The sequence below is a fragment of the Toxotes jaculatrix genome, chromosome 16 (assembly GCF_017976425.1).
Source record: "Toxotes jaculatrix isolate fToxJac2 chromosome 16, fToxJac2.pri, whole genome shotgun sequence".
Lineage (NCBI taxonomy): Eukaryota > Metazoa > Chordata > Actinopteri > Toxotidae > Toxotes > Toxotes jaculatrix.
Window position 1 is genome coordinate 23,225,069 of NC_054409.1, and position 10,442 is coordinate 23,235,510.

At 42.5% G+C, this 10,442-nt stretch overlaps 1 protein-coding gene and 1 long non-coding RNA gene across 7 annotated transcripts; one reads left to right on the forward strand and one right to left on the reverse strand.

Annotated features, from left to right (window-relative positions):
• LOC121195397 lies at positions 1-9,438 on the reverse strand. Of its 6 annotated transcripts, none has more exons than XR_005895477.1 (4): positions 9,352-9,438; positions 9,096-9,191; positions 6,315-6,461; positions 1-222 (listed from the first exon to the last, which is right to left on the reverse strand). It is a non-coding gene; the product is annotated as an uncharacterized LOC121195397 (long non-coding RNA). The 6 variants fall into 6 exon arrangements; XR_005895472.1 differs by having other exon boundaries at positions 9,348-9,437; XR_005895475.1 differs by lacking the exon at positions 1-222 and adding an exon at positions 4,623-4,841 and having other exon boundaries at positions 9,348-9,437.
• LOC121195394 (beta-1,3-galactosyl-O-glycosyl-glycoprotein beta-1,6-N-acetylglucosaminyltransferase 4-like) lies at positions 884-3,193 on the forward strand. The gene is made up of 3 exons (XM_041058826.1): positions 884-1,136; positions 1,218-1,266; positions 1,436-3,193. The coding sequence occupies exon 3, from the start codon at positions 1,437-1,439 to the stop codon at positions 2,739-2,741; it is 1,305 nt and encodes a 434-aa protein (XP_040914760.1). The 5' UTR covers positions 884-1,136; positions 1,218-1,266; position 1,436; the 3' UTR covers positions 2,742-3,193.
• Positions 9,439-10,442: the final 1,004 nt, after the last annotated feature.

Consider the following 10,442-nt stretch of genomic DNA (forward strand, 5'->3'; position numbering starts at 1 on the left):
TATGATTTTTATGGGCTCATAGTTAAAGGACAGTGCCGCATTAACCGTGGTGACACGGTCAGCTCAGCCTGGACTCTGGTCTCAGCCTGGTCTCTGGTCTCTGGTCTCAGCCTGGTCTCTGGTCTCAGCCTGGTCTCTGGTCTCAGCCTGGACTCTGGTCTCAGCTCTCTGGGCTCAGCCTGGTCTCTGGTCTCAGCCTGGACCGCATCGAACCAGCAGAACCTGTTTGAAGTCGTTCACAGGAATTCATCGTGTTGGTTTCAAACTTTAACTTTTGTAAAACGCTGCTTTAAAAACATTGTGTGGCACTGATTCTGAAACGCTTTTGTTTGTGTCTGACTCTCACAGAGGCACAAACATTTATGTTATTGTTCAGACAGAAATAACGAAGTGGGTGTAGACGCTTTCCCTTACTTCCCAGATCAAGTGGGCCTGATTTACTGGCACACTGAACAGGCATTGCTCACTTTTTCCTTGACGTTTTCGTTCTCACGGGCCTGAATCTCACTCCACTCCTGCATTTTCACGAAACAAAAAAAGTTGCTCTGAGAAAACAGAAAACTTTTTTTTTTAAGTCTGAAGTTTTCCCTGTGTCCTTGAACTTGTCTCTCTTTTCTTGTATTGAGTTCAGATGACTCCAACCACGGGGTTTTAACTCACCCTCTTTAAATTAAGCAGCTTCAGGTCCACTGTTAGGGATATCGGCTCAGGGATGTCTGTAATTTGCGCACAGCTCCACTGCTTATTTCCCTACATTCCCGTTACTCTACGCGTAATTTTACATTTGATCAAACACGGCGGCGAAAAAAGGAAACACAACATTTGTGCAGCCCTTATTTATGTCATTCTCATTAGTGCATACAGAGGCTTTCCTGTGCCCCTCCTTCCTTTTTTTCCGGGTTATATTCTCCTTTCCTCTCACCAAGACACTGAAACAGCACATGCTGAGAGTCAGTGCGTTTTCTACTTCTTGGCCGCTGTGAGCTCTGGGTAAACATGGGCTAAATGCGAATCTTTTTGCGATTAATGGAAAGATGTTTCAAGTTGATGGTGACAAGAGGTGTCGCAGCAGTCGTGCGTAAAAGTGGAATGGCACCGAAGACACATGCCCACTTTTACGATTTCATCTGCCATCGGTAAGTTCTTCATTATTTTGTCGCTTTATTGTGTGAACAGCTGCATAAAATCTGAACGTGTCTTCGTTTTACAACTTTTAGAGTGTGACTTGGTGAAAACTGTGTGACCGTCACCTGCCTATGGATCGAGGTGAGTGTGTTTAATCATTTCTAACAGTTGGCCCGTGTAGCTGTCAAAACCACCGCTTCTGCTTCTCGGGCGTTGTGTAAATTTCTCACCTAATACGTTGATGTTACGGACAGTTTCGTTTCAGTTTTGGTTCGTGTTCCCTCACTTCACGTTTTCTCCTTCACCACAGAATGAATCCAAGATGTTCGTGTGTGAGACTGAGAAGAAGGAAGCTCCTAACTCCACTCCTGTCACTGCTGGTTCTGAGTGCGGGGCTACTGGTGTGCGTCAAGTACAGCTACTTCTCTGAGTCTTTACCTCCCCCAGCAGTTTTAGAAAACATCCCGACATTTCACAAGTACAACATTAGCTGCTCAGCTATATATGACATGGACCCAGTGGAGGTGGCCAAATCTCTGATCATCCGAAGGAATCAAGTTGTGGAGGATAAGGATGAAAGTCTCGTTGACCTCATCTCGAACTGCCCGTTGTTCATCAAGTCCAGGGGTTATGATGATGTGTGTGTTACAGAGGAGGAGAGAGACTTCCCTCTGGCTTATTCTCTGGTTGTGCACAAATCTGCATGGATGACAGAGAGACTACTCAAAGCTCTGTACTCACCAGCAAACATCTACTGCATTCACTATGACCAGAAATCTTCACCTCAGTTTATTGCGGCCATTGAGGGTTTGGCCCGCTGTTTGCCCAACGTCTTCATCGCCTCCAAGCGAGAATTTGTCTATTATGCAAGTATGAGTCGACTGAAAGCTGACCTCAACTGTCTGTCTGACCTTCTGGTGTCAGAAGTCAAGTGGAAGTATGTCATCAACCTCTGTGGCCAAGATTTCCCCCTCAAGTCCAAGATCGAGCTGGTGTCAGAACTGAAGAAGTTAAATGGCACCAACATGCTGGAGACGAGTCGACCCAGTGAGCAAAAGAAGCAGAGATTCACCTTTCACCATGAGCTGAGAGATGTCCCCTTTGAATATCAAAAACTGCCGGTGAAAACCGAGCAGGTAAAGACGCCGCCGCCTCATGGTATCGAGATATTCTCTGGCAACGCGTATTTCGTCCTGTCACGGGACTTTGTTGTGCACATGGACTCCTCGCCTGTGGTGAAAGATTTTTTAGCTTGGTCAGAGGACACCTACTCCCCAGATGAGCACTTCTGGGCCACGCTTGTGCGATTGCCCGGTGTGCCCGGGGAGGTGCCTAGATCCCAGGCTGATATCACTGACCTGATGAGTAAGACCAGGCTGGTGAAGTGGCACTACCTGGAGGAGAACTTGTACCCACCCTGCTCAGGGCAACACGTTCGCAGCGTTTGTATTTATGGCGCAGCAGAAATGCGTTGGTTACTCAACTATGGACACTGGTTCGCCAATAAGTTCGACCCCAGAGTGGACCCCATTCTCATTCAGTGCCTGGAGGAGAAGCTGGAGGAAAAACAAAAGTTATTCCAATCAGCGGCATCCCAAACCTGTCATAAGGGTTAACACAAGTTATTGTGTAATGCAGAGCTTCGATGATTAGTCGATCAACACATAATTAATCTGCATCAGTTTTGACAGTATATTAATAAGTTATTTTTCAAGCAGATATGCCAAACTTCTTAAATGTGAGAATTTGCTGTTTTCCATTCTAGGAAACGGATTCTCTGTGGGTGTTTGACTGTTGGTTAAAACCAGACAAGCAGCCCTACGACAGTGATGTTTGACGTTCTGCCTCAGCCAGTTTCAAAGGCTGCAAACATTTCTGACATTTTTCTATTGTGAACACCCTAAAGGATCAGTTCGCTCAAATTAAAAGACACATTGTCCTTTTCTGCTGGCTTGAATCCATGTAGAGAGTTTTGGTTTTATTTGTACAGGGATGTTTGTCTCTTAGATCACTGTCTCTGCCAAGTCATTGGAGGTCAAAGGCATCTAATTTGTGGTGCTCACAGCAACTACAGATGTCATTTAAAAAATGAAATAGTCCCTTACAATAAGAAAAAACGTATTTTCTTTGTAGGTGTAAGTAAGAAATATCGTTTGATTTTGAAATTTGGGTTAATGACTTTAATGATAGGTAATGTCATTGTAATGAGTGGTTACATTTGAGACATGCCCCAACCTGATCATCCGTTTCCAGGTCCTTAAAATCCAGAATCGTCTCAACAATTAATTAAATGTGACTAAACATAAGATTGTTTCCGAAGACTGTGTTTGTTTTTCCCAGAACAGGAAAAAAAAAGCTGTGATGAATGATTGGCTTCAGCACACGGCAGTGGAGACAGCTGTAGCGTCTCTGTGGCCTCAGTAATGCACATAAACAAGTCAGAGAAACGATGCATAAATACCACCCCCCCTCCCCTCACTACATCCATTCACAGCTTTTTTTCATTAAGCCCATGTCATGGTATATTTTTCATTTATTTTACGGATTCGTAAAGACAAAGGCATTTTAGAGTAACTGCTTGATTTAAAGTTCACACAACTGTCCTGTAATTGTGTGAACTTTCTAACAGGTCTAAAATAGCTGATGTGTGGATTTTAAAGATCCCCGCCGGGGCATGTTTTAAGACGTATGAACCCACACCCACAGTTCTTATTCCACCGAAAAATCCTGTGCTGGTTTTAAAGGTGTAACTGCCGAAGACAAAATGATTCATCCTCAGTTGATTATGAGTGTGTGTGGGGTTAAGTTTTAGCTGCATGTCAGACCACGAGTGTTTTATCTCGAGGTGAGAGCCGAGACACGTCAAACATCAAAGTAACAAAACATATTTCTGAGTAAAGGACGACGAGAATTTTCACATCCAACCACGAAACAAGTCAAAAGTGGCTGTTTGTGCGTTCGTCGGTATTTTTTAACCACTTTGTGCTGTTGTTGGACAAAATTTTAAAATTACTGCACAACATGCAAACTTGTTTGAGTAGCTTAAATCACTTGCCTTGCACAGATGCACAGTTGATAACCACATGCAACACACTTTTGAAAGTGATGTTCTTCTTTCTCTTTGATGGTTTGTGTATTCATGAGATCCGGAGTGCAGAACATGCTATACAGTTTTCTTTGTGAGGACATGTGACCTGTTACAGTTTGCGCTACTCACTAATCTTCCTCAGTTTCACTTCTAACTACTGCAGGACACTTCTCCCATCATTAGTTTGCCGTTCAGACATGAATTGCAGATTGACGAAAAAGCAAACAGCATGCCTTTTCTACAGCTGTGAGTATATTTGGATGTGCCTGCGTGTTAGGGTGGTGCATAGACGGAACTAAAAGGACTCACAAGTGTGAGCATACTTCCTCTTTGTGGGTTTCAAGGTATAATTGTAATATCATGAACACTGTGAATCTATTTGCTGAGAGAGAGCTGAACAGAGAACAGACAAACTGCACAGTAATTAAAAGATAATGATTTGAAAAAAATGAGACCGGTGAGTTGGTTTTATTGGCAGTTTGATGGTCAGGGAGAACGGACGAGTCTCTGAGTGGTTTTTACTGTTTGGTTCATCTTCCTTCTGTGAAGTTGCTCCTCTGAAGTTGCCAAAAAGAACAAAATGAAAAGCTGTGGTTGCTGATGACTGGAGATCTGGTGAAAAATAAGACTTTTGTGGTCTGAACTTCCTCATCAGCTCAGATGGTGAATGAGAAATCGGATCATATGTGGACAGGATAAGACAGTTAAGGCTGAACAATACGCAACATTTACATGTTTCACTTCTTAGTGGAAGTCTGCACTGTGGGTTGGAAAACAAATAAGAGTTGCATAAGATATTTTTAGCCTTTGAAAAGCACTACAAGGAAACATGATTAATAGGTTGAGAAGCTGAGGACTGATTTAATGTCTCCAGCGTGTATTGTGTATACATTGTGTGAGTTCTGATTTAAGTACACAACAGAGTACAGACATCAAATGCAACTGTTAAATACATTTGCACTATGGATTAATTCTCCTCAGGAAAGTTGGACAGAGCCACTCTGAGTCCCCTGATCATCGTCTCTCCAACCTGTAACTATTAGCTTACAAGTATTTGTTAACACCTCTGTATCACATTCAGAGCGTCATTAGCTTCAGGGCTCAGTCTTTTCCTGCTCGTTGCTTTAAGCAGTTTAGCTACGGAACACGGGGCACTACTCGAGATGGAGTCAAGAGGGCTTGTTGGGTTTCAGTAAATTATTAATTTTAGGGGGAGGTTGCGGTTTGGGGCATGTGTGAGTGAGCGAGGTGACCTGGCATGAGAACGCTACACCTGTGCGCACCAGTGCGAGTGTCAGGTGTTTAGGTCTCATCCTCAGTGGAGCTGTTTGGCTCTGCAGCCGAGTCGGAGGGAAAAGGTCTGTGCATTGACGTCATTTGGCAAACACTCATATTCCATTAAATCTGAAGCCACTTAAAGAAACTGTATACATAAACTGAAAATACTGGATCATCCGATTGTCGTGGACATGGAGAGTGAAGGTCTAAAAGTTGCACAGGTGTTGCTCCAGTTTTCTCTTTCCTGTCAGAAACTAGCGCTGAAAGTAACCACACATTTTGGTGTGAGAAAAAGGAAAGAACTCTGCTGTCCTTCCTTCTTTAGTCATTAACATTTGGTGCTATTGTGATTTGAAGCCAGGTTTTCAGGCATGTTTAAAATAATCAGAGGAAAAATGTTTTTTGCAAAGGAGGTAGGTTCGTGTCAGAGTGATATGAACACATGTCAAGTTACAAATATAACTGGTGCAAGTGAAGAACCACCTCTTAATTATGTTGTCAGCGAGGGATATATCACCCGGTGCTCTTATTTCGAAAGCAGCAGCAGCGTCTGATACTCGAGGAAAAGCCACTATGTTCAGAGTTTATCTGCTGGCAGTTTGGCACAGCTTAAGGTGAGAGGTGTTGAGTCTGCTGAACGGAGACCTGTAGGTACAGTTATAGTAGATAAGTACACGTGTGCAGCTAATGAAAAGAAACCCTGCCTCAGCTGAGAGTGAGAGAATGTTTTGGACAAAGATCTCAACAGTTCTCTCTCTGTTTTGAAATGAAATTTTATACGGCTGTAATTTTCTGGCAAATGGTTTGAATTCCACGAGCTTACCAGCGTCTTGCACAGAGTTTGCGAAATCACCAGCCCTCCCAGCAACTGCTGAAACCCCTTTTTCTTTCATACTTTTGTTCATCCTTCCAACTGTTGGCTGCTGCCCACGGATGGTGATCCGCTGTGGTGACCCCCTAACACGAGCAGCTGGAAGACATCAACAACAACAACAACAACAACAACAACACTGTATTGCAACAACTGAGGGTAGGATGACATTAATAATACAATAGAGCATGAAAAGTAATTGGATGAAACATTTGCTTGTGGGATGTTTTGCCATTTGATTGTGGTGATGTACACAGTGTTAACCACACAAGGCAAAATTACCAAATATACATATCATAAATAATTTTTAAAAACAGCTGTCAGCAAAGGCTAACGGACTTTTTAACTTATCAAAGTTTTTTTTAATGTCCACTGTGACTGTTTAGCGTTGCTGCTGTAAAGACAGCACTTCGGACTGAGTTGACACATGTAGCTCGACACTTGGGCTTCACACACGAGTTGTGTATCAAAGCCAAGTGCAGGCTGCTGGGTAAGTGAAGTCGCACATACAACAACTTCTTGTTCTCGTGTCCTGCGTTTAACCCTGCAAAAGAAATATCATTAGGGTTTTTTTCCATTTCCTGGAAGAGGTTATGTGACATACATGTTGCTCAGTTTATCTTTCTTAGCATACCACTGTCCTCATAGTGCAGCTCATGTTCCCTCCTCTGGATTGCAAAATGTTTTTTGGTGTTGGTGTTTCCAGTGTTTGACACTGTACTTTTCGTTTACCTGTGAGTGTTTTAACTGTCTCCCTTGCCCTTCCCTCCGGTCTCAGTTGTTTATATTGACCAATCATTTATTTTCTGCTAAGGTGTTTGTACTTTCATCTGCAGTGTTTCTGTACAGACGATTGGAGGTTTAAGAAAAAACAAGGCGAGTCATGCCAAAAGCCTTAAATAGCTCTTGGTAGCCTTTGCTAACCTTAGTGTCGGGTTTCTTTTGAGGATGCATTGCTCTGCTTTGAGCACAAGTGAGATGTCAGTGTTCATTATGCACAGACAGCACATGTATCATGACTGAAAAAAGTCGAGAAGAGCTTGACCTCTGTGTCTGAAACGACAGATGTCATCTTTCCAGAGTCATATGAAATAATTTTTTTACTTTCTGTTTGGTTGCTTTGGTTTTAGACATGCAAAGGCAAACCATTAACACTTCTGTATGCACATGGAGCTGGATCTTGGACCCATTAACTACACTTTTAAAGCCAGCTACAGAGAAGCCTTCACTGCTCCTCTGGCTGTTTGTCAAGAGGATGACGTTGCTGCCTGAAAATGAGCTCAGGCCCAGCTGACACATTTCCTCCTCAAGCTTACAGCTCGACTTTGTCTGTGATCTCTGCTCTTCACACTTTTTGACTATTTAACTATTACAGAGCAGTGGTAGGAAAGTAGGTTTATTTTGCTTCACTGTAAAGTTTAAAGTGATTGCTATTTGATGCTATTTGTCAAGAATGTATTGTGAGGCAAGACAGGCCTCACAACACATTCTTGTTTAGTGTCAAACATTTCGCAGAACTTGTTTAAACCCTGACTAAGTCTGTGGGCATTCAAGGTGTCCACATTCAAGGTGTCACACCTTGAGGTGAGATCTGGTTAGTTCAACAGAGTCCTGATGCAGTCAGATTTCATTTCAAGAGCTGATTAAGAGGTTAATATTTTGCTATTAAGGGAGGTATTGGGTTTTTTTTTAATGCAGCAGGGTCTCCAAAGCAAAAAAGAACTGATGCTTACCACTAGTCCACGTAACCCCAGTGATTGAGACACACTGCCTCACAGTGGCCTTAATGTGAACTGCATTTTTCTTTGTATGGAGCTGCTCTGTCTGCCAAAGCCATAGACGGTATATAAAGAGACAGTCTAAGGCAAAAACCTACAAAAATGCACACATATTTTTAAAATTCTATTTTACAAAGACAAAGGCTCATCTCTTTTCTGTGGTTTATTTTATCTGTGTGGTAAGATTGTTTTTGTCAGTTCCTGTCAGAAAAAGCAAAATAAAATCCCACCAGTACAACTTAAAACCTCACTCTGCGGGTTGTGATGAGTCTTTTTTAATTTCTTTTGAGGTGAAGGATAGAAGTAAGGTTTGAATTCAGAATGATGGGGGTGGTGAGAGCTGCTGTTGCCTGCCTCAGTCCTGGCTGCACTGAAGATTCTGGTAACTTTGTTTTCCTCCTGAACCAAGGTTTCCAGGCCAGGACCTGATCCAGGCATATAGCCAAACTAGACAGCTGCCTACATTCTAACTGTTGAGGGCTTTTCCTCCTTGAAGGAATCGTGAAAATCACCTAACAAAGGAAACATGGATTTTTTTTTTTTTGAGGTTATATGAACCATTGCTGTCTTAAGTTAAATTTGCCTTCATCCAGTTCACGGCTGTGAACCCATATGGCTCATATTTATTCTAACCATTGTACTTAATGTTGGCAAATCACTGCAGCTTTGGAAATTTACAGGAGAAGAAGCTGAAAAGGATGAAGAGGACAAAAAAACATGACAAATAATGGTAAACCAGCACACACATGACCACTTCAACCCCATGAACCCCTCAGAAGCACAGTACAGTATCTCAGAATGAATGACGTGTATTTACAAAGGCGGACTCTGATTTTGCTAAAGTTCTGTCTTGTGTCCTTGTATCTTGTCTATTCTCTGTGTTGCCATCCGGCTCAAGGCTGGAAACAAAAAGAGAGGCCACACACACAGAATCAGGATACAAGAAGTGACTTACTGAAAGGAGGTTGTTCGGCGAGGACGCCAGGACCCAGAGAGACAGAAAGACCAGAAGCTGCGGGTTTGAGCAAACAAACAACCTCCCAACCACCACCTGCAGGGGAAAAACACAGCAGACAGAGAGTGGACGTATTATAGTATTCATGTTAAATGATGTTCTGACCTACCATTAGGCCTTGCAGTTGCTATCAAGCTGTGCTATCATAAATCTAACCAGGCCTTTTATCTATATAAATCTGCTCAGCCTAACCTACACTGGCTGGCCCGGCAGCCTAGAAAGGCAGTGAGCAGCTCAGTGGTCTGGTCGCCATCAGTTCCAGAGACTGGATCTGAAGTTGGCCCGTCTAGCGACCCTTTGACCACGTGTTGTGTTGGGAGGAGGAATGATGGACGAGAGGCCTGTGTCTATTTCTGTGCTGCTATTTATAGCCTGGAACAGACACAACATCTCAGACCCTGAACAGTATGAAAGAGCAACATGTTGTTAGCTTGTTAGCTTGTTTGCCAAATGACTTCAGTTTAACACTGTAAAATACGTCATATCCACATGATGACCAGGCTTCACATGGCAGGGCAAGCTAATGCAGTCATGCTAACCAGCCTAGCTAAGCTAACTAACATGCTAAGCTAAGCAGCATGTTGCCACAGCTGACAGCAACGCACCAAACAAACCAAACCAATCACTGAAACGTTTATATGAACAAATGGAATAATCATTTGAAGCATTATTTTCACATGATTTCACAGTTTTCAGCGTAAACATTCCTGGGACAGAATGTAAATTCCGTTCGAGTATAACGTACTTAACAGATTAATGGCTGATTAAAGTCGTGGGGGGAGCAGAGTGTTCATCTACAACAGTCGATTTCTGTCTCCATGGCAGCACTTTATTTCTATTAGATAATTCCCACACTCCGAGAGGAATAAATGCAAAAGTCACGGGACATTTCGAAACAGCCAGACAATGTCTTTTTTATCTCTGAGACAGAGATCTGTTTTGTTTTCCAGATCAAACAGGATGTGCACACCCTGACTACTTCCTTGTGAACTCACACAGAGAAGGACATACTTTCAAAAGCTGAATTAAAAGGACAGTTTTCTTACAAAGTGCTGAGCTTATGCATTTATAAAAAAAAACGGCAAATCACTGAGAAATTCAGTGTCTGCATGGTGTGGGGATATTAAAAGGAATAAGCAAACTATTTCTAAGTTTTTTTTATTATAAGGGAGGGATATTTCATCAATACAAATAAGCATGTGAGCTTTAATCTTTAAAACATCTTTGACAAACGTGTCCAAGAGTGAATGCCACACAGGGAAGAAATGAAAAAGAAAGCTTTGGCAC

Coding starts and splice junctions, on each gene's coding strand:
- LOC121195394 (XM_041058826.1), top strand. CDS start 1,437: ATGAATCCAAGATGTTCGTGTGTGAGACTGAGAAGAAGGAAGCTCCTA.